The sequence below is a fragment of the Malaclemys terrapin genome, chromosome 20, assembly GCF_027887155.1.
Source record: "Malaclemys terrapin pileata isolate rMalTer1 chromosome 20, rMalTer1.hap1, whole genome shotgun sequence".
Classification (NCBI taxonomy): domain Eukaryota; kingdom Metazoa; phylum Chordata; order Testudines; family Emydidae; genus Malaclemys; species Malaclemys terrapin.
Genome location: NC_071524.1, coordinates 14892921 through 14916825, shown reverse-complemented (window position 1 = coordinate 14916825; position 23905 = coordinate 14892921). Strand labels below are relative to the sequence as shown.

Sequence of the window (23905 nt, the reverse complement as noted above, 5' to 3'; positions counted from 1 at the left end):
TTACAGCACTCAGGACAGGTGATTTTTCACAGCTGAGTGGCGTAGCTAGGTTGATCTAATTTTTAAGTGTAGACCAGCACTAAGATCAATCTGAGAGGGGAGAGCTGCCCCGAGTGTTACCAATTCAGAAGAGCCTGCCTGAGTTTGCAGAGAGCCTGTAACAGTAGCTCTGATGTGGAGACTGCCTCACTGATTTCAACGGCTGCTAAGCCAATTATGGTTTCAAGGCTTTATCCTGACTCAGAAAAGTGGACACACTTAAGTCAGGCTTAGCAAAGCCAGCCCTAAACTCACTACTTTCCTTAGTGAAGGCAAAGCCCAAATGTCTCCATTGTTAGCTCTCATATGGTACTTATCATCAGTAGATCCAGAGGAGATTTACAAAGGAGGTAGGTATCATCATCCCCGAACTGAAGCACAGAGAAGGGGGGGTGGCTTACCCAAGCTCACTCAGCGAGCAGGGTCGGGAATCTAACCAACATCTCCTGAGACCCAAGCCAGTGCATTATCCATGAGGCCTCCCTTAATTATTAACCATGCCCCTGCTCATTAACGCAGGTCAGAAAGGAGAGGCAGGCTCAAATTAAGATCCACAACAGCATTTTGTAGAGAGCAGGCGGGGAGGCAAGGAGACACATGAAGGACTAGCTGTGACCGAGACGCTTGTGGGTAGGATTGTGTTTTCCTTACGGGGAGCTCAACTTTCAAACGCCCGGGACACACCTGACCTCAGGGTGTGATTTATAATGGGCTTTAGGGAACGTTCCTTTGGCAGGGAATGGCGTTCGCCCAAATAAAAAACAGAAGGGAACAAGCAGGAGTTTGCTGCAGGAGACTTAGCCATCCATAGGTGCCTAGAGGTGCTGGATTGCCCAGTGCTTCATGGTGTGTCTACACTGCATATTGGGGCCTGCAGCAGCGACGCTCCCCCGCCCAAATCCGCTAGCTCAAATCTGCCAGACTCAGGGTAGCAGGAACGCTTTGAAGATGTGATCTCCAGCCCAAGATGCAACTTCAGAGCATTGTCTACACGGCACTTTTTGGAAAAAACAGAGCAAGCCTCACCAGCCCAAGTCAAGCCAGGCTGGCAGGCTCCAAACCGCAGCGCAAATGTGCCCTCAGGCACCCTGCTCCAGTACGGACGTCATGCGGATCCGGGACCAGCGCCCCAGCTCCACACGCTGACAGCAGGGGAGTTATTCCTGATTTACACTGGGAGAGAGTGAGGGGGGAAAAAATAAATAAATCAGACCCCTGATGTTAATACACCCAAAAGGCTGGAAGGACACGCTCCAGGGAAGAATTTTTCACTGTGGAAACCTCCACTTCTTTGTCATCATCATTCATTTTTATTAAAGCATTTTTTAACCAGGTACAAACACAATCTCTCCCGTGGAGAGACAAATCAAGATTTAAACACGATGAGGTCCCCGTCCCTCCCCTCAACACATTCAACAGGATCTACAATCGTGGCGCTGCCAGTCAACCTTTGATTCCAGCTGCTTCATTTGCAAACAATCGTATTAAAAATAAACTTAAATAAAAAAATAAAGTGGAAGAGAATTTATTCACACCCTCAGGAAAGAATCAAGTACGCAGCTAGTCAGGGAAAGCCAATGGCAATGGGACAACATGATGGTGGTTGGGAGCCTTGCTTAAAACCTTTGGAGGATGAATTATTCTTAGATCTAATGAAGCTTTTTCCTCTCCTGATAACTTTGCAATTCAAGGACCAATCCTGCACCCACTCAAGTCGGTGGGAGCTTTGCCATCGTCCTCAACAGCAGCAGAATTGCTTAATTGCAGTGTTTTCCAAACAGGGAACCCGATAGCAGGAAGCCGTAGACAAGAGCTGGCTGCAATGGTAGGGTACCCAGCACAAAAGCCCCCATTGGAGTCATGGGTCAGGCTCTAAACATTCATGGAATGGGCTCAGAAAAAAACAGGCGTCAGGAGACACCCCCATCTTTCCACACCCCCCTCCAAAAATAAAAAAATAAAAAAATCCCAGCTGCCCAACCCCTCTGCCAAATCCTTTATCAAGCTTTCTGATGACCCCAGCTCCTGGCAGCCCCAAACCTCTCCCCTGAGCTAGTGCACATGTCCATGTTCCCTGAAGTGACTGTCCCTGCCCGTCTCCCCAGCTGCTAAGCCTACAGCGTTACAAGCCTCCTACACAGTGTTGCCAACTCTCATGATTTTGTTATGAGTCTCATGATAATTATTGTTTTCCTTAAAGCCCCAGCTCCTGGAGATGTGATGATTGCAGCCTTCATTCTTAAAGAAAAAGTAAGTTTCTAGCCCTCCTGGCTGTGGAGAAAGCTTCCAGCTGTGACCCCATGGCACCCTAAAGGCTCAAAAAGCAGAAGGCAAATAAAAAGAACACCAAAGCCATTATGTTGACATTATCTCATGACTTTAAAGCCAAGCTCACCATTTTTTGGTGATGTTTTGAACATTTGGGGTTGGCACTACCGCCTAGAACAAGCCGTTTAAATATCACGGCAAACTGCGCTCACCCAGGATGCCTGGGACCCCGGGGATGGACGGTGAGCCTTGTAACGACAGCGTTTTGCGTGACAACGCAGCTGGTCAGTGTTAACAGATACACAGTCACACATCCCTCCAGGACCTCTGCAGCCCAGATCTCGGGCAAGCACGGCTATCCTCAAGATTTCCAGCCCGGCTTTGCTGTTTCGGTCTGCTCGGTCCATTTCCCATCTGCACAGATACTTGTGCATAGGCCGAGAAATTTGTGCTTCAGCGGGGGAGGGCTTATACACAGGATGACCCAGAGGAACAATTAGGTTAACTGCCCCAACAGTGCCAGAGAGGCTTAAAACTCAGGGCCAGCAGCAAAGTTGACAGGAGTTTTCAGGAGCTTAGGGAGGGGTGAGTTGGCTTGGCTTATACACACCCTGCTCATTTTTGTTGTCACTCACGCAGGCAGCCAGTTATGCACAGCAAGTACACGAGTAAATACAGCTTTTAATCGGTGGTTATTAACCCGGTGACAGCAGGACCCCGCAGCTCAGATGTTTGGGGAGGTGGACACATGGACAAGCCAGTAACTCGATCCCCCCCTGAGAAGACCCTTTATAAACAATCATTCCAACGCGAAACAAACCCACCTCTCCACTCCCCACCCAAATAAAGTGCCATAGCATGAAGGCCATTGAATACGCAGCTGCCGCATCAGCGCCAGCAGCACGGGAATCGCTGCTCCTGTTGCTGGGGAGAGAAGGACCTGGGTGATCCCTGAACGTGCAGCTCAGTGAAGCAGGGAGCGGAGGGTCTCTTGGTTACTGCTCTTCCACGTGGATGATTGTCTCATTCCCTTCCTCTGGGAGCTGGGGAACGGCGTACACTAGAGCCCGGTCTTCCTCCTGGCAGATGATGGCAACCGTGCTGCCGCTTTCTGGCATCACCGCGCTGGACTGCAGGCACGCCTGGGGGAGAGCAAGACGGGAGGTTAAAGATTTTGCCTGGAGAGGTTTTCGGGCAGGGCTGCTTAAAGGACGGGAGGGGCCAGGGCTCGGAGGTGGCACTGCCCGTTTGCTCTCTCCGGCCTTGGCTACACTCGGGAATTCCCAGTGCTGCCGCCTTGCGAGAGAGCGTGCAGCGCTGCAGGCTCTGATCACACTGGCGTTTTACACGGCTGGCCCAGGGCAGCTGACTTGGCTCGCGGCGCTCAAAACTGCAGTGTAGACGGCCAGGCTTGGGCTGGAGCCCAGACTCGAACCCGGCGAGGGGTGGGTCTCAGCGCCTGGGCTCCAGCCCGAGCATCTACACTGCCATTTTCAGCCCCGCAGCTCAAGTCAACTGACCTGGGCTCCAAGCCTCGGTGCCGTGCGTTTTTGCCTTGCAGTGTAGACGTACCCTCTGGTGTTTGGCTGGCTGGTTCTTGCTGCTCAGGGTCGAAATGGTCGCCATATGTGGGGTTGAGAAGGAATTTCCCCCTCCAGGTCACATTGGCGGGGACCTCACGGGTTTTTCGCCAGCGTGGCGGGGGTGGGTCACTTGGCAGGATGATCTGGGTCTATCTCCCTTCATCATTCCCCTGTCACTGCTGGGCTCTGGGGCCCCTCGGTCCCTCCTATTCGCAGCCTGCGGCACATGATAGGTCAGTCTCCTGCAAGCTGTAATACTTGGTCTGATTTCAGTGGCTGAGTTAAGCAGGCAGGTGCTGCTGGTAGCCTGTGAGATACAGCAGATAAGTCTAGATGGTCTGGTGGACCCTTCTGGCCTCAGGCTCTCTGACTCTAGCTCCAGATGGCGCCTTCAATCCAGCCCCGGGGAACAGCAAACGAGTCGTTCCCGTCTGACAGCGGTTTGGTGGCCCCTGGATAAACCAAGTTTGGTTGCTATCGAGCAAGGGTGCAGGAGACAGAGGGGCACTTAGGCCCCTCGTCGGCAGCCTCAGCAGAGAAGCCAAGGGCTGATTGGACCCCGGGGGCTGAACTCTCCCCTCTCAGCCCTAGAGAGGGTCCTGCAGATCACAGAGATGGGGGCGACAGAGGACTTCAGTCTCAGTGGCCTGTGTATTCCTTGGCCTCTCTGCCTAGGCTGCTGGGAAAAGGCCTGGTAGGTGATGGGAACTGCAGGCAGAGGTCGGAATGCTCCACTTGAACCCATGACCTAGAAGCGAAAGATGCTGCCTCTCCCCTAGTCAAGCCCACAAGCCATTCAGACCCCACCCAAGCTATTTTAGGGCTCATCAACATGCGAAGTCATTCCAGAACAAGGCAGGGTCTGGATTTCAAGTCTTACAGCTATTCTGGAATAAGAGTATCCATATGGGAAGCTATTCTGATCAGTTTCCCCAGGTAGAAAAATCCTCAGGTCCACAGATCAGTAGTTTTTGTTGTTTTTTTTTAAGGTTAGCAGGGACTACCGCATTATCTTAGTCTGGCCTGGGTAAAGCAGACCGTGTTTCATGCAACATAATTTTGCTTCAACTGCCTCTCCCATACCCCCATTCCAAAATGCTACAGGAAAGAGTGGGGGTATAAAGACACTGTCATGCTGAAAGGGCTAAAGGCTGCCAGCAAGCAAATCCTGGATCCAAACACAATCACAGGCATCTCTATAGCCAGTGGGTGTGGCCAAGCACTCTTTTAGGCTAAACAAAAGGAGCAATCAAGCCACTTGATGTAGTGATGGCAGCTGCAGACAAAGAAGACTGACTGCCCAAGGAAACAGGCTGCATGGCGTATCAGAGCTTTGCCATGTAAACTGAGGAATGGCTCAGGCAACAGAGCGAGGGGAAGGGGCTGTGGGTGTGACCCTGATAGGAAGCAAAGAGGTGGAGTTTCTTGGGGACAGACTGCTCTGGAGGGACAGACTTGAAGATTTACGAGCAAGGAAGATGCCTGTTTTGTAGAGATGGCTGTATATAGACAAGATGACATCATAAGTCTACCTGACTCGTATCATCAATTTCTCATCCTCACAGAGACAACTCTGCCAGACCCTCAACTTCCCACCCCCACGATACTGTCTAGGCAATAAATTAAATCAAAGCCTCTGGTTGCAAGGCCAGCATGAGCGAGCGGCGGGAAAAGATCCAATTTCAAGCTGCGATCTGAAGAGGACTGGGGGGATACATTCCATCCACACGCATTTATCCAGTTCAATTAAAATGATCAAGAACAATAAACCGGCTGAGTAAATTCCAATTAAGGAGGAAGGGAAAGTTCAAAGTTAACAATTAAAACCCTCCTAAAACAAGAGCTGTGTGTGAATCTTTTTGCATCGGAGCCCAGCGGCTGACTGAACAGACCTCGGAACAGATGTGCTAACAAAGAGCCCAACGCCATAGCTAATGTGGCACTTAAGGACTGACGCAAGCCACTCCCGCAAAAGATTATTAGGGATGGAAGGTTATGGCACTAGTCAATGGACAGACCCGCTTCCTTAGGTTTGCAGTAGGGGCCTGTCTCCACGGCACAAGGTATTAACAGCCTCTCACGGGGTGGGGGGAAGATACAGAGCTGTGAACGGTGTCAGATTGATTATCTATCTAGGGTACTTCTACAGTGCCCCTCACCATAGTATCTGAGCATCTCACATGCTTTAGTGTCTTCCCCCCCCCCCCAGACCCCTGTGGGGCTAAGTGACTTGCACCAGGTCATACACGGGATCTGTAGCAGCACAGAGAATTGAACTTGGGTCTCCCATATCCCATGCTGGCACCCTAACCGCTGGGCCATCGTGCCGTTCTGCTAGTGCTATCTGCAAGAACTGGCTCCTAGGAGGGCGAGGCAGCTATGTATTGGTTGGTTTTATGAAACTGTTGTATCACTGAATGTCTCAGTGTATGTGGGATCCACCCTCAACTCTCAGAGCTATAGCACATCTCTTCCAGACCAGGGACAATGGAGAGTCATGGCTCTCATTCAAATGGGAGCGTGCCTCAGGACCAGGCATGGCTGAAGCTAGGAGGACTGGCTGTCTCCAGCACCTCTGCGGGGGCCTTGGGTTTGGAGCACTGGAATTTCCCAGAAGGGGAGAAACAAAGAACCCAGACTATAGAGAGGGGGGAAAGGGCCATACTTTCATAGCAGAGGACAGCTTTTCTGAGTGCAGCACTGCTCAAGGTCAGAGATGCTTACTGGAGAGGAAAGAGAGTGAGACTAGCGGTCAGAAGAGAAGCCGTGAGTTGCAGGAGGAGGGTCCTGGACACCTGGTTTTTATTGTGTCTCATGTCCCTGCCCCAGAAGTCAACAAAAGGCACCACTTACTTTTGTACTCTGATCTAAGTCCAAAGAACGTTTCAGAGAGGTGAGGAAACTGATGCAGGGAACGCGTGAAGGTGCGCGTGTTTTGTCCGGATCTGTGTATTTCTCGGGCCGTCTCAACCAGAGAGTGATTGTTTTAGAATCCCTATTTGCAAAGCCTCTGTATGGTGCACGTCAACGGTCACACGTCCCCGAGGAGTTCAACAGCAGAGAGGCCACCAGGTTGGCGCTCTGGGAAAGGGTGGGCTTGAGCAACGGGGGTGTGCCTTGCGAGGGGTCAGCACTGTTCTTGCAGGGCCTAGGGCAGCTGGACCATGGGGAGCCATTTCTGCCTGTGCCCAAGGAGTGCGCCAGAGAAGCAAAGGAAAGACAGGGTCGGGGACCACCCAGTCTGGAAGCTTAAAGAAGACAGAGCCCAGGGTGGTAGGACTCAAACAACCCGAGTGTCCAGCAGGGGGAGTATTACCAGGGCTGCAGCAGCTCCATTAGGAAAGCTCTTTTGCTTCCAAACGGGGATGAACTCACGGCCAGATCCTGCCCTCACTGAAGTCAATGAGTCTTTGAGTCTCCTCACCCACACCCCCAGCAAGATCTGACCATTTCACCAACTACACCCCCATAAGCAAGATACTGAATGGTAGATTCCAGACTTTTTTTTTTAATTGTGGCACCTGTGTAAGGAGAGCACTGAACTGAGAAGCTGGTGAACTGGGGTGCACGGCTTCCACAAAGGCAGCAGGTTGGCGCACACTGCCGGCATCCAGAAGATAGGGGCCTGGGCACTCGCATGTAACAAAGCGGGGTGTGTAAACTGCTCGCCTGCATTGGGAAAGAGGGGGCTCCTGGAGCCCAAAGCAGTGCACCTGTGTTGCCGGCAGCTGGGGAGAGTTTCCCCTGCTATGGCACAGACAGGGTGTCCTCCCGCTGTAAGCAGGTGGTGGTATTAATCCCAGTCATCCTGGGTAATGCTGAAAAGTGTCACGGCTCCTCCTACCAAGGTGCCTCCATCATCACCCCAGCAGGGAAGAGAGGAGCCAATGGCCCAATGGATTCTGGACTAAGCCGACATGGGAGTTAGTGGTTCGGCTTGACACACAGACTCGCTGCAAAAGACCTCTCTCCCGCTTCTCCTCACACAGGGACAGCCAGACAGGCTGGCAGATGGGAACAACTTTCCAACGGTTGTTGTAGCCTTGATTCCCATAGCAGCAACACCACCGTTAGGAACAGGCACCCACAAGACACTGGGCCATCCAGTCCTCAGGACAGCACAGGCTGGAGCTGTTCCACAGAGCAGAGGGAAGCCATCTGGATGAATCTGGCCCCACATATGGTATAGATTAGGGAGTAATGGGCTATACCGTCTGTCCCCCACCCACCAAAGCAGGAAAAAATCCCACCCCTTGTATCCCCACACATGGCACTCATTGCATCCTGCTCAGGCTGTTTGTGGGTATCAAACATGAGACCCCCTCACTCTAACTGCATGAGTTGCTACTGCTTGAGCTAAAGGCCCGTATCTGCATTCTCTATGGGGCATAGCCACTAGGTAAAACAGAAGGGTGTTCTGGTGGCTAGAGCACTAGCTTAGGGCTTGGGAGACCCAGGTTCAATCCCCAACTCCGCCACAGGCTTCCTGTGACACCTCGGGCAAGTCACTTAGCCTCTCAGAGCCTCAGTTCCACATCTGTACAAGAGGGATAAGAGCCCTGCCCCACAGGATTTTAAAGATTGTGAATTGCAGAGATACCACCATGACAATACCTCCAGCTATCTCTACACTGCAGCCAGGGCTTTGTCTTGGAGACGTACTCCAGCTACCCGCAGTGCCACATCCTGACTTCTGAAGTGCAACTAGCACAGGTACATCCACACGAACTGCAAATCACCCCCATGTATGCATACATGTGAGACCCAGGGACCTCATGGTGCCAACTGACAGAGGGTATAAGGGTTACAGGGATCCCCGGAGTCTGGTATTTACATTCTAGTTCACCAAAAGGTTCATTTCAGGGTCTACTGAAAGTGTGTCATATACTGGTCCTCTTGATCAGTGCAAGATGGATGTACAGGGGATATTTGAGGAGTTATGTTTCCGTAGAAAAATTATGTTCTTAAAGCAATGTATAAGGTGACCTGCCTTAGTTCCACCAGACAGGAGCTAAGAAACATTCCTCTCTCTGGTCTGGCTTGTCGAATACTAATGGAGGGATGTGACATCAAAGAGAAAGCAGCACACAGGAAGAAACAAGCCACAGGGGGTTTATCCCGTTTGCAAACAATGGTTTGGAGGACTATTTCTACGGGGTGCCTATGAACCGCCCCTATTCCTTCAAGCTGTCAGTGGGCTTGATTTTATGAGGAGACTCAACCCTACTTGCTGAAAATGCTGGGGAGAGGACGTGGGGTAGGCTATCTTGTAGGACAGTAATTCTCAACTAGGGGTCCGGGTCCCCCTGGGGTGCCACAGGCAGGTTTCAGGGGGTCCACCAAGCATGGCTAACATTAGACTCCCTAGGGCCCAGGGCAGAAAGCCGAAGTCCTGCCACGCGGGACTGCAGACCGAGTCCTCAAGTCCTACCACCCAGGGCTGAAGCCAAAGCCTGATCAACTTAGCTTTGTGGGGACCCCGGGCAATTGTCCTCCTTGCTACCCCCTAACATTGGCCCTGGCTTTTATATGCAGAAAAACAGATGTTGTGGAACAGCTGGACCACGGAGTTTTTATAGCATGTTGTGGGGGCCTCGTAAAGAAGAAGGTTGAGAACCTCTGTTGTAGGAGATATGGGAATGTCTTGTGTTAATTAAATATCAGCTCTAGAAAGCGTGTTATGATTTTGTTTCATATGTAACCATGGGGAGGGATAGCTCAGTGGTTTGAGCATTGGCCTGCTAAGCCCAGGGCTGTGAGTTCAATCCTTGAGGGGGACATTTAGGGATCTGGGGCAAAAATCTGTCTGGGTAGTGGTCCTGCTTTGAGCAGGGGGTTGGACTAGATGACCTCCTAAGGTCCCTTCCAACCCTGATGCTCTATGAGTAACCGTTTCCAGCTGAACCTGTTCTTGTTTTCACTATATAGACACCTAAGTGGTGTTGGTGGGTGGGTGTGGTGACCCAGAGTTGAATCTTACAAGATGGAGTGTAGTGTTCCTTTGGGAACAACAGATGTACAAGTTCTGTCAGTGTTCAGCAGAACAGGACTAGGCATGCGGCAAGGACTTGGCGGGGGGCATGTGTCTATCGCTTACCTGTACAGAGAGACTGGGGCCTGCAGAGGCCTGGAAGCCAGTGCTTGTGCTCCCAGAGGCTGGTAGTTTCAGGAAGCCAACCCACAGCAGGGACAGACAAGACCCCCTCATGCTAAGGGCAACTGGTGGTGAGGAACCCGGCAAGCATCAGAACATACCCTTAAACAGCCAGACAGAGCTTAGACACGCCCAACCTACCATCTCCAGCAGCTTGAGTTTCTCATCCGACACCAGGCTCTCCTTCCTCAACTGCTCCACCACGCCCTCCATGGCTTCCAGTTTGGTGCAGTGACGCCGGTGTCGCTGCTGCAGCACCTTGACCTTCTTCTGCAGGCCCATCACCAGGTTGACCAGCTGCTGGGTGGTCAGCTCGTTCTTGTGGTAGCGGTGCTCCTCGAGCTGCTCCTCCAAGGTTTCAGCACAGAGCTCCACCTCGATGGTGGAGGAGGAGTCGTCATCATCCAGGGAGCCGGCAGCATAGTTCGACACTATGGGCACCGTGGAGACAATGGGCACTGTCAAGGCTGAGGACAACACGGTCTCGGGAGGCGATGCACTGGATGTCAGCGGCCCCATGGCGCCGGAGGACACCACCGGCGCGGTGGGGATGGTCTCGAAATACGCCACCATCTGGGTGGTGGACACCTGCAGGGAGCTGAGGACAGCTGCGGTGGAAGGATCGGTTTCCAGAAGGGGCTGGATGGACACATTCTCAATGAAAAGGGTGCCCTGGTCTGTAATCTCCTGTGGGTCCACCGTGGCCACCAGGGTATGCGACTGATCAGCAGCGAAGGTGCCCTCGGCCTGGTCCACCACAGCAGCGTCCTCACAAGAGACCATGATCTCTGTGGCAAACTGCTCGGGCACGTCCGCCACGAAAGAGTCCGGAGAGGCCTCGACGGAGAAATCCACACGCTGGTCCACGGCAGGAGGGAACGGCTGGCCTGGGAGATGGATGGGGATGGACTCTACGCCCTCCGTGGGTGAGGCCACGGCCAGCGCCACAGCGTTGAGTGGTTCCACGATCTGAACGAGAGGCATCAGGTTCACCGCCCCGACCAGAGGGGAGGAGAGGGCATGGAGGTCCAGATCCGAGACAGAGGGCTGGGCTTCCACATAGATCGGGGCTGAGGACAGACCCGGGTCGATAGCTATGGCGAGAGCTTCCAGTGTGTCCGGAGTGGGGTGGGCGGCCATGGCTTGTGGCCCCTGCGAGGTCCTGTCCATGGTGTTCTCACCAATTAGCTTCTTGGCCTGTGTTTCGCATGGGGGCCTGGCAGGATTCTCCCTTTTCTGCAAGCCACCAAAGAAACAACATGTATTTGCCTCTGAAGGACAATGCAGAGGTGAGGGGGCCCAATTACCTGCCCTGCTTGGGGCAGGAGGAAGAGGTGGCTAGAAGTTCCCTTTGCATTCCCCTATGCTGCAGGAGAGCCTTATCTGGCTTCCAGGGTCAATTACAGCAGCCTCAGAGCTGCTCTAAATTATGCTCTTTTTTATGGACCCTGGGGAGCAGAGGATGGACACAGCACAGTGCACTCTGGCTGCCCCCTTGACACCCCCCCACACACACATTGCTGTGTGCTCTGGCCGTCCCCTGATCTACCCCCATGCCAGGTGTTACAGGCAGGGCCCTTACACCTGCTCTATCCAGCTGGGGAGGCCTCTGACACAAAGTGGCTTTAGGTTTTCCAACAGGCCCGATTCTCAGGCCCCATTCCCCGGGCTTTGCAGGGACTGCCCAGATTTAAAGCGCTGTCAAAGGCCTGCCTCCGGGGTCCCTGAGTCGTCAATCCAGCCCCCTCTCCAACACCTCGCACAAGCACACACAGTCAGACAGATCCACATGCTCCTCCCCTCCCCCTCCTATGTTCCAATTAGGCAATTATTTCCTCCATTGCTGTTAGCCTTCGTTAAGTCACATGACAGAGCTGTTTACTCTCAAGCTGTTTGCTCTGGGAGTGACAGACTGTCAATAGCCTGCTGAACCAGCGAGCAGGTATAGGCAGGCCACCTGGCAGTGACTAGGCCGGTTTCTGATCATCTTGCCAGATTCGCACAAGTAATAAACAGGGTGCTTTAAGCTAGCCCCAAGGGGCTCAAAGCTTCACAAGTCCCCTCAGGAAACGATCAATATCATTCTTCCTATTTTACAGATGGGACAACTAGGCTACAGAGAGGGGGAGAGACTTTTCCAAGGTCACACAGAGTCAGTAACAAAGTTGGGAATCGCACTCAGGAGCCCTGAGTCCCCCATGTTCTAAGCACTGGACCCCACTCCCAGGGTTGAGAATAGAACCCAGGAGCTGAGTTCGAGTTCCAGTCCCTCCTGCTCTAGCCACTAGACCCCATTCCCAGGGTTGGGAATATAGCTCAGAAGCCCTTACTTTGAGTCCCTGCATACGTCTGTGCCTCAGTTTCCCCAACTTAAAAAATGGGGATAATTCCTTCCCAGAGTAAGGAATAGAGCTCAGTCCTCTACACTAGTTACTCAGCCACGCTCCCTCCCTCGTCAGCTATTTTCTAAAACCCTCTCCCAAGCATCCCCCACTGAGTTCACACTGGAAAGTCCCTACATCAGTTGATGACCAGAGACTTACCAAGGGTTTTTCAGACAGTTGAAAGATGGTGGGGATAGCATCAGGCTTTAGATAGCGAACCCCCCACCTGTATTCGAAACACGACGGAGCAAAGTGCTCACTGCATAAATGCTGGTATCTGGTGGGTACCCACTTCTCTTGGTTCATCTGAGAGAGCCATTGTTGGAGTCGTTCTGGGTTATGCAAGGGAAACCTGCATGGACATCGGAAGAGGTCTTCAGTGACAACCAAACCTCACACTGTCATGGCCACATTCAGCCTCTGATCGCCAAGCAACCCACAAACATTCACTGATTTAGCTTCACAGCCCCCTTTGAGGCAGGTCCGTGTTAGGATTCCCATTTTACAGATGAGGAAACTGAGGGACAGAAAGGTGAAGAGACTTGCCCAGATTCAAGCAGTGAGTCACCAGTATAGCTAGTAAGAGGACCTAAAAGTCCTGACTCCCTGAGCACTGCTCTTGGCCCGCATTCTATCAAATATCCAAACTGATATCAGTGATTAAAGAGCTGGCAGCAGACACCAGGACTCGGCTGGCAGGGCCTGAATATCAACCCCAGGGAATTCCAAATGTTTGACACCCAGCTCCTCCTCCCCCGACATCCCAGGCCATCAGGTGCATGGGCTCAGCCAGACACCATTAAAAACAGATGCAGTGACAGAATCTACTGCTCTCCAGCGCGTTTTCCTGCCCCATTCCTTACATACCCCATTTCCTTGCCCCATTCCGAAGAGAGCCTCTGACCTATTAACCATGGCTACGCCTGGTGTTGTACACATCCCTGTAACTATATGGTACCTGTCACTCAATGCTGTTAAATAAAGGGCCCGCCTTCCCTGTACAGCACCTGGCAACACCCACCACGTGGCCCATACCCATATGACAGCACCATCCTGTTACTGGGGGAGGGGAATTCCACTCCCTCCATTAACATATGTCACGTGGCGCTCACTGATATAATCATGTTGGACAAATACCCCAGTCTAATATGGTCCATGACCTGCTCCATGCACCTCACCCATGCATGGCCCACTCCCCACCCCAATGGTGCTCCCCCTCACCCCACTGCCTCCTGCCCCCCAGACTGCACTCCACTGTGTCCTGCCCCTTCACCTCACTGCCTCCTGCCCCCCAGACTGCACTCCACTGTGTCCTGCCCCCTCACCTCACTGCCTCCTGCTGCTTCCTGCCCCCCACCTCCTGCCCTTTCCACTGTGCTCCCCCTTACCCCACTGCCTCCTGCCCCCCAGACCGCCCCCAACTGTGTCCTGCCCCCTCACCTCACTGCCTCCTACCCCCCCAAGACCACCCATGTCCAGCCCCCTCACCCCACTGCCTCCTCCTGCCTCTTCCATGGTGCTCCCCTTCACCCCACTGCCTTCTGCCCCCCAGACCACCCCTCACTGTGTCCTGCCCCCTCACCTCACTGCCTCCTGCCCCCCAACCTCCTGCCCCTTCCACCGCCTCCTGCCCCTTCCACGGTCCTCCCACTGCCTCCTGCCCCCCAGACCGCCCCCCACTGTGTCCTGCCCCCTCACCTCACTGCCTCCTGCTGCTTCCTGCCCCCCACCTCCTGCCCTTTCCATTGTGCTCCCCCTTACCCCACTGCCTTCTGCCCCCCAGACCACCCCTCACTGTGTCCTGCCCCCTCACCTCACTGCCTCCTGCCCCCCAACCTCCTGCCCCTTCCACCGCCTCCTGCCCCTTCCACGGTCCTCCCACTGCCTCCTGCCCCCCAGACCGCCCCCCACTGTGTCCTGCCCCCTCACCTCACTGCCTCCTGCCCCCCAACCTCCTGCCCCTTCCACGGTCCTCCCCCTCACCTCACCTGCCCTCCTGCCCCACCTTGCTGCCCCCTGACCCCCAGCCCCCACCCCCTAGCTCCTGCCTCCCCTCACCCTCTAACGCCTCGTGTCCCCTCACAGCCCTGCCCCCCCCGGCGGGCTCGGCCGCTCCCCTCCCGTTGCCAGCCCGCGTTGCCCCGGGGGGGGGGGGGGGCGGCGAGAGCGCCCCGCGCGTGACATCACGGACCGGCGCGTGACGTGCCCTGACGTCACGCCGCCGCGCGGGCGGGACTGACCGATAGAAGCTGAGGCGCTCGGCGCCCGGCCGGCGCGGCCCGGCCGAGTTGGAGCAGTTCGGCGCCCGGCAGTACTTGGGCATCGTCACTCGCCCGCCCCAGCGCCGGGCCGGCTTCCCTCGCACGTGACACGTGACACGCGCCGCGCCACGGCCGCACGCAAGGCGACGTCGTGCGTCACTACGCATAGAATCCCCCCCCACGCCGCCTGTCCGTCCGAGGGCGCGCGGGCTGCGCAGCAGGGTGGAGGGGGCGGGGCTATCTCCGGGGCCCTGTCGCCATGGCAACAGGGCCATAGACTAGCGCCGCAAGGACCGTAACGCAGGGGGTGGCCGCGGGGAGGGCGGGGCTGGAGGGTGTCAATCTCAGGAGGGAGGCGGGGCCTGGGATGGGGGGTTGCTATGAGAGGGGCTGAGTTAGGGGGCGTCACCCCAAGAGGGAGGAGGGGGATGGGGGGGTTGCTATGAGAGGGGCTGAGCTAGGGGGTGTCACCCCAAGAGGGAGGAGGGGGATGGGGGGTTGCTATGAGAGGGGCTGAGCCAGGGGGTGTCACCCCAAGAGGGAGGAGGGGGATGGGGGGTTGCTATGAGAGGGGCTGAGCCAGGGGGTGTCACCCCAAGAGGGAGGAGGGGGATGGGGGGTTGCTATGAGAGGGGCTGAGTTAGGGGGCGTCACCCCAAGAGGGAGGAGGGGGATGGGGGGTTGCTATGAGAGGGGCTGAGCTAGGGGGTGTCACCCCAAGAGGGAGGAGGGGGATGGGATGGGGGGTTGCTATGAGAGGGGCTGAGCTAGGGGGTGTCACCCCAAGAGGGAGGAGGGGGATGGGGGGGTTGCTATGAGAGGGGCTGAGCCAGGGGGTGTCACCCCAAGAGGGAGGAGGGGGATGGGGGGGTTGCTATGAGAGGGGCTGAGTTAGGGGGCGTCACCCCAGGAGGGAGGAGGGGCCTGGGATGGGGGGTTGCTATGAGAGGGGCTGAGCCAGGGGGTGTCACCCCAAGAGGGAGGAGGGGGATGGGGGGGTTGCTATGAGAGGGGCTGAGCTAGGGGGTGTCACCCCAAGAGGGAGGAGGGGGATGGGGGGTTGCTATGAGAGGGGCTGAGTTAGGGGGCGTCACCCCAAGAGGGAGGAGGGGGATGGGGGGTTGCTATGAGAGGGGCTGAGCCAGGGGGTGTCACCCCAAGAGGGAGGAGGGGGATGGGGGGGTTGCTATGAGAGGGGCTGAGCCAGGGGGTGTCACCCCAAGAGGGAGGAGGGGGATGGGGGGTTGCTATGAGAGGGGCTGAGTTAGGGGGCGTCACCCCAAGAGGGAGGAGGGGGATGGGGGGTTGCTATGAGAGGGGCTGAGCTAGGGGGTGTCACCCCAAGAGGGAGGAGGGGGATGGGGGGGTTGCTATGAGAGGGGCTGAGCCAGGGGGTGTCACCCCAAGAGGGAGGAGGGGGATGGGATGGGGGGTTGCTATGAGAGGGGCTGAGCCAGGGGGTGTCACCCCAAGAGGGAGGAGGGGGATGGGGGGGTTGCTATGAGAGGGGCTGAGCTAGGGGGTGTCACCCCAAGAGGGAGGAGGGGGATGGGGGGTTGCTATGAGAGGGGCTGAGCCAGGGGGTGTCACCCCAAGAGGGAGGAGGGGGATGGGGGGTTGCTATGAGAGGGGCTGAGCTAGGGGGTGTCACCCCAAGAGGGAGGAGGGGGATGGGGGGGTTGCTATGAGAGGGGCTGAGCCAGGGGGTGTCACCCCAAGAGGGAGGAGGGGGATGGGATGGGGGGTTGCTATGAGAGGGGCTGAGTTAGGGGGTGTCACCCCAAGAGGGAGGAGGGGGATGGGGGGGTTGCTATGAGAGGGGCTGAGCCAGGGGGTGTCACCCCAAGAGGGAGGAGGGGGATGGGGGGGTTGCTATGAGAGGGGCTGAGTTAGGGGGCGTCACCCCAGGAGGGAGGAGGGGCCTGGGATGGGGGGTTGCTATGAGAGGGGCTGAGCCAGGGGGTGTCACCCCAAGAGGGAGGAGGGGGATGGGGGGGTTGCTATGAGAGGGGCTGAGCTAGGGGGTGTCACCCCAAGAGGGAGGAGGGGGATGGGGGGTTGCTATGAGAGGGGCTGAGTTAGGGGGCGTCACCCCAAGAGGGAGGAGGGGGATGGGGGGTTGCTATGAGAGGGGCTGAGCCAGGGGGTGTCACCCCAAGAGGGAGGAGGGGGATGGGATGGGGGGTTGCTATGAGAGGGGCTGAGTTAGGGGGTGTCACCCCAAGAGGGAGGAGGGGGATGGGGGGTTGCTATGAGAGGGGCTGAGTTAGGGGGCGTCACCCCAGGAGGGAGGAGGGGCCTGGGATGGGGGGTTGCTATGAGAGGGGCTGAGTTAGGGGGTGTCACCCCAGGAGGGAGGAGGGGCCTGGGATGGGGCTGAATTAGGGGGCTTGGGCTGGAGGGGTCCCCTCGGGAGTGTTGAGGTGGGGGTGTCACCCTAGAAGGGAGGAGGGGTCTGGGCTGGTGGGGCATTGCTCTAAAAGGAATGAAGGGCAGCAAAGAGAGAGGGATTAGAGGTGACTGAATAATTGATTTTTCAATTCGGTGGCTTTCAGAAGAGAGGCGCCTTTGTGCCATTCTCCAGAGATGCTGTGTACGTTCCTTTGCACAGCACAGCTAGAGGTCCCCATAAAAAGGCCGCTGTCAGGAATTCCCGGTTGATTTGCACCCTGAGGTCTTTACTGGATCCAACTCTAGATGATGTTTCTGGGAGTTTTGCCTGAGTTTAAACCAAAGCCTGATCTGCACATAAAAGTTTTGCTCGCATAGCTATATTAGTGAGGGCGGAGTGTGTGCATGTGTGTTTGGGGCAGGGAGGAAACCACACCCTTGGTTGACATAGCTGTGTGGCAAAAGCCCTAGTGTAGATGCAGTTACACTGGCAAAAAAAGTCCTTTTTCTAGATTTATAGCAGTTTGAAAACAGGTATAAACGGCATCTCCCCTAGGGAGGTTGCCGCCATAGTTATGCTGGCACACCCTTCCTAGGAGGGACAAGGTCTCTGTATTTTGGAAAGAGTTTTCAAAAATCACCTCTGACCACGATTGCACTCACAGAGTGTGTTACTGGTCTACTGTCCTGGCAAAGTGCTCCTAGTCTGGATGCAGGTATACTGGCAAAGCTGTGCTTTGTGCCTGTATAGTAACCCACTGCCCCATAAGTAAAACAAGCACCGTTTTGCTGGTGTAACTGTGGCTATGTCACAGACTCTGTTGCCCCATCTCTGTCGGTCCAGGCTGTGAAGAGATGTGATTCCCTGACTGGCGGAAGACTGTACTATAGACCGGGCCTTTGTCTCCCAAGTGATTTTCCTACCTCACTCCATCTCCAAGTGACTTTCAGTGAGATTTGTGTTCCTAAGACCTGGTTTACACTAGAGTTAGATGGATGCCTGACAGCTTACATCGGCATAAGTATGGAAGTGTCTACAGTTAAATTTCGGTGCCACCGACTTAATAACTCCACCTCCACGAGCGGCACAGAGTCAAGTTTGAGGTAGTTAGATCAACACAGTGTCAGTGTAGAAGGCACTGCATTGCTTATGCCGACTGGTACTGGCTTTCAGGAGCCTTTCAATGTCCCACACTGACAGTACAATTTATACAAGTGCTCCTGGTGAGAACAAGCACCCCTGATACAAGGAGCAAAGTGTAGACGCAGACACGCGATGTAATTACCGTGGTAGCTGTATGCTGACATAAGTTAGGTTGATTTAATTTTGTAGTGTAGACATGTCCTTACTCACTCGGTCTTTGGCAAAGCCTGCCCTCTTTCAGCACCTGGCCAACACTCCAGAAGGCTGATGGCCAGTTACACTAAAATATTTTTGCCCTGCTCTGGCAGCTTTAAGAGACCTTAAAGTGGGAGGAAACAGCCCCTTGAGGATCCCCCCATGCAGGGGGCCTCTGAGTCTTTTGTAATTGACATGGGGGGCCCAGAGAAAACCCCTGCTTGTCTCCAGATAATGAGGCGTGTACAGATGGCCTAAAGCCTCCTTAAATTCCCCCTTCCACCCAAACTTGTCCATGCCCCAAGCACAGACATGGATCACCCAGATCAGGTCCCAGGAATTCTGCAGCAATTAAAAAACAACGGAACATAATTTAAGAGGTGCCATCACCTTGAAATCTAGTCAACCCAAAAAAGGGAGGGAGGAGGCCAAAAACAGTCCCAGGCCCTGTCCCCCCCCCCCCATCTTTCTCTCTCAGTCCACCTGCCAAAATTTGTGGTTTTAAAGTCACATTTTCCTATTTTAACAATGTTTTATCTCCCTTGTGTTTGAAGCCATGGGCCAGAACCCCAGCTGGTGTAAATCAATGGTGAGGTCAATGGATCTACACTGGTTTACTCCAGCTAAAGGTCTGTCTCTGTATTAAAGACCCACACAAATAATAGGAAAAAACTGACTAGCCATTGAGCATACATGTTCTTGACCACCCTTCTGCTTTTCTTTGCCATAGGGAAATGAGCTTGCTAGAAGGTCTGGCCCACATGGAACTGTTTTTGTTCTTCACTATCCTCTTGCAGAATTACACAGGAATCAAACTTGATATCACATCAATTATGAGCAGCACAAGGAACAAACCACGCTTTTGTCGTCTTTTTTTACTCTCTTATTGGATGCACTGTTAGCAGGATGAGCTGTCACTAAAATATGTTTAAGGATTGTACATGCTGGAAATTCCAGAAGAAACAGAACATAGAAGGATATGGCAGAATAAAAGAGAAGGAAAATTATAGTACAATAGGACCCAGAGACCCCAACTGAGATTGGAGCTTCATTTATTTCTAAGAGAGGAAATTACAAAGTTGATCAAACAAAAAACTCTTCTTTAAAATACAAAGAAAGCTTCAAATCTTGAGAATCTTATCAAAATGAAGCTGATTTTAAATGTGCACTTAATTCCTCTGGTATGCATCCGAAGAAGTGGGCTGTAGTCCACGAAAGCTTATGCTCCAATAAATTTGTTAGTCTCTAAGGTGCCACAAGTACTCCTGTTCTTTTTGCGGATACAGACTAACACGGCTGCTACTCTGAAACCTGTTAATTCCTCTGGTGCGACTAGTGATTTTTGTAGCAGTGATGTTTGTTTCTGTGGTGCAGTCTGTAATTTCTTGGAAATTTACACGTAACAGACTAGTTTCCTCTCTTTATTTTGGAAAAGGAGCACTCGGTTTTAAAATATAATGATCACCACCTTCACATAAGAAGCTCCCTATTCATAGATAACACCTTGATTTTAAATAATCCCAATGGTCAAAATGGAAGATAGTTACTTTCAATACAAGTCATTTATAACTTGGACAGGTTTCAGGGTAACAGCCGTGTTAGTCTCTAAGGTGCCACAAGTACTCCTGTTCTTTATAACTTGGAGATAGCCTGTTATTCTATTTCTCCTTGATTCCTTCACGAATGAACATTCAGAAAAACTCTGCCACCAATATCCATTTAGAAAACAATAACCTATTAGGGCAGGAACCGTTGCTCCGAGGTATAGAATAGGTGCTCCACTAAAATAAAATCACCATCCCATTATAATGTGCTCTATCGCTGGGAAGGTTATAAAAACAAGCCATCCCAAATTCTCCACTTTCCAAACTCATGATTGTCTGATACATTTGGATGGTTGAGGCATCGTTTATATTGCCTAGTTCCATGTTCATAATTTGCCATAGCTTGCATTGTTGTTGCAAATGATGATATTACTCTCAAAAGAAACTTGCGTTATTGCTGCGGTAGGGTCCATAAAAATGGATGTGTTTTGCCGTAGTTCTGTTTAACGTCTATGCCGAGCTGTCATTTGTTTTATATAGAATTTAACACTCCTCACAACTAGCATTTAATTCAGCAAGTGCTATACATACAGTAATGCACCATGTGGGAAGGCACAGGGACATCTCGAAAGATGGGCTGTGGCCATTAATTGTATCACGTCCTCAAGAGACAGGTCTTTATACAGCATTTCTGCATTGGTCTCTGGGCAAGATTTCCAGGCAGTGCAGGCCACTGCGGTCCAGTGACCTCTGATTCTGTAGAAAAAGGCACAGGGCACTGTAGTCAACCAGGCTAGCTGAAAGCACAAAATTCTTACCTCCACTCTTAGCCTGAGCCTGCAATGCCCAACTCCCTTCATAGATTCCACCTGTTCCCCCCAGAGTCCTCCTGACGATGGGAGCTCTGGTTTCCCAGTTCCAGATCTATGGAAAACAATGCCAGCCCTCTCCATATCTTCCCCACTCCTGTGAGGCCCGAGTTTAGCCTCCAACATAGGGTTGCCAACTTTCTAATTGCACAAAACCGAACACCCTAACCCTGCCCCTTCCTTGAGGCCATGTCCTTGCCATCCCCCTTCCCCCCGCTCATGACATGCCCCTTCCCTTGGTGGCTTGCTCTCCCCCCCGTCACTCACTTTCACTGAACTGGGGTGCGGGTGGGGGTGAGAGCTCTAACTGGGGGTGCAGGCTCTGAGGTGGGGCAAGGGGTTGGGGTGCAGGAAGGGGTGAGGGCTCTGGGGTGTAGCCAGGGAGGAGGGGGTTGGGGTGTAGGAGGGGGCTCCAGACTGAGGGGTGGGGAAGAGGGGTTATGGGTGGGGGAGGGGGCTCTGGGCTGGGACAGGGAGTTGGGGCGCAGGCTTACCTCCAGTGGCTCACCTCAGCAGCGCAGCTGGGGGGCTAAGGCAGGCTTCATGCCTGTCCTGTCTCCACGCTGCACCCCAGAAGCAGCCAGCAGGTCTGGTGCCTAGGCAGAGGCGTGGCAGGCATGGTTCCCAGCCAATGGAAGTGCAGAGCTGGTGCTCGGGGCAGGGGCAGCGCGCAGAGCCCCATGGCCCCCCTGCCTAGGAGCCGGACCTGCTGGCCACTTCCGGGGCACAGCACAGAGTCAGGACAGGTAGGAACTAGCCTACCTTAGCTCCGCTGCACTGCCAACCGGACTTTTAACGGCCTGGTCGGCGGTGCTGACCGGAGCCGCCAGGATCTCTTTTCGACCGTATTCCTATTGAAAACTGAACACCTGGTCATCATCCTACTCCAGCAGGGTCTTCTGTTTCTGGTAGCTAGCTAGATTAAAGCTAGCTAAGGTAGGTCTACATTGTTACCAGATTTGCCCATTACTTTGGGGTATGTTCATTTATTCAGGTTACCCTTCTGGGGAAGGGGATTCTGTAATTCTATCAATGTACTACTTGTGTTTTCATATGGAGCTCTACTTCTCCCTTCTGCAAGTTCCTTCCCAGTGGAGCTATCCTGCAGGACCTAGGTTCCCTAGGGCTGGGTTTCTCCAGCCCCAAAACCGGATGAACACACACACACACACATTAACAGAGCAAGTCTGAGTGGACCGGGTCAATCAGCATTGTCAAGCTGACCCCTTATATGTCTCTGGACTCACTGGGCTGGAGGAAGCAGCACTTTCAAGCTGCCTCTCCTTATATGCCCCTGGGCTCCATGGACTGGGTCAAGCAGCATTTTCAAGTTGTTACCCTTAAGTGTCCCAGATTCAGCACGTCCCTATCCCCACTCTCACATCACAATTGTACTGGCAGTAACCTACTCGATGAGCAAACCCCACAGTATTTTGGGCGCTGCAGGGATCTTTAGCTTAGATACAAGAAGCGTTGCTGTAGAGTGAATGGGGGAAGATAAAACACAAAAGAGTAAAGTTCAGCGAGAGAGAGAAGCAACCAACTTAACCATAGAAGTTATTTATTGAATACTAGTGATCACTACACAAGGAGCTAAACCAACATAACATACATTATTAAAGGTTAATACCTAGGGTAGAAAGGAAAACGAGGAGAGAGAAAGAGAAAGAGAAGGGGATCTCGCCGCTCCCTGAAGCTTGAACTGGTCGGGGTTCCCAGGTGATGGTAGCTGAGGGTCCTGAGGGCAGGAGACAGGTAGAGTCCCCAGCACGATCAGTCAGGAGAATATATGGAGTCCCAGTGGAACTGATGCATAGTTTGGATCTAAGCATCAGAACAGTGACTGGAGGGTGAGCAGGGATTTTGTAGAGAAATTACAATGGTTGAAGGGAGAACACTAGATTTGTTTATAGGTAAGCTAATGACTCAAGGGTTTTCTTTAGACTAGACAATAGGAGCTGATCACTCTTGGCTATGGGTGGGGTTTTCTTCCAGGGAGCTCGCAATGCAACTAGGCTGCTTCAGTATTTTGGATATCAATCAAAGATTCATTACTAGGATTGGTCTGATAACTGCTGAGCTGGGTGTGGGCAGCCGTAGGTTCATTAGCATCTGGAGCAGAGATTCCCAGGATGCAGTGCGTCCCTGCTTTTTCTGGTCCCAGAGTTCAGTGCGGTTCTCTGTTCTCCATTCTGTGTGCAAATTGAGATGTCTCCCTGTCCCATCTTTCATGCAGCTGAGGTGAGGGGAGTTGTCTCTGCTCTCCATTCTGTATGCAATGGAGATGTCTTCATCTTGTCACCCTTGCCAGGAGGGGTCTAGGAGTGTCTCCCAACGCCCTTCACTGCTCTCTGCAAGTTTTTCCTCTGATGGGTTTTGGTTTAAGCAGAGGCTGGGGGTGTCTTTCATGAGTCAGGCTGGATACTGTGCCCTGGTTCCCCATGGTATCAACATGTGTTGCAATCACATCTCTGTGCAGTGTATATATCCCCTTGGCTTAGACAGCATTCATCTTCCTTAAACACCGCCTCTTTTTTGCCCCTGCGCAGTGGTAGAATTCCCAGCACCAACCCCTCCACTAGGCTGCTGGGCAGAGAGTGGTTCACAGTCAAGGCTGGCACCAAACTTGTTGTTCCACTGGGGTAGAACCATTCAATGCTAATGGCACTCGATTGCTCTGTCACAGCTTCCTGGATGTGGTTTCTCCATCATGCGTCTCCTACAACAGTGAATGCTCCAAGCCCAACTCCAGGCTGCATTCAGATGAGAGGTCGAACTATACCGTGGCAACCACAACACCAAAATGGAATTCATATATTGACACACTTGTATCCCCCAAATCTGTCACGGCCTGGTCACCTAATCCACCACCCACTAGGCAGATAATTCATTGCAGGTGGGTCAGAGCCCAACTCCCCTTAAAGGGACAGCCCACCCTGTGACAGCCCCTTTGAAGAATCTCAAGTTTGGCCTCCCTCCCACCACTAAAAAACTGAGTTATTCAAAATCACTAGTTACTTTTGGAAACGTTGGCTCCTGACTCTCAAGTCATGTTCTCTGATCATTGGGTAAC

General features: G+C 53.4%; 1 protein-coding gene across 1 annotated transcript; it reads right to left on the bottom strand.

The window, feature by feature from the left end:
• Positions 1-1326: 1326 nt before the first annotated feature.
• On the bottom strand, positions 1327-14797 carry THAP8 (THAP domain containing 8). Its single transcript, XM_054009868.1, has 4 exons — positions 14669-14797; positions 12588-12780; positions 10186-11280; positions 1327-3449 (listed from the first exon to the last, which is right to left on the bottom strand). The coding sequence occupies exons 1-4, from the start codon at positions 14749-14751 to the stop codon at positions 3303-3305; spliced, it is 1518 nt and encodes a 505-aa protein (XP_053865843.1). The 5' UTR covers positions 14752-14797; the 3' UTR covers positions 1327-3302.
• Positions 14798-23905: the final 9108 nt, after the last annotated feature.

Excerpts from the sequence above, each read along its gene's own strand:
- THAP8 (XM_054009868.1), bottom strand. The coding sequence starts at position 14,751 with ATGCCCAAGTACTGCCGGGCGCCGAACTGCTCCAACTCGGCCGGGCCG. Across the intron at positions 12,781-14,668 it reads GAGCGCCTCAGCTTCTATCG|GTTTCCCTTGCATAACCCAG; the intron begins GTCAGTCCCGCC and ends ATGTCCATGCAG. Across the intron at positions 3,450-10,185 it reads AACTCAAGCTGCTGGAGATG|GCGTGCCTGCAGTCCAGCGC; the intron begins GTAGGTTGGGCG and ends GCTCTCCCCCAG.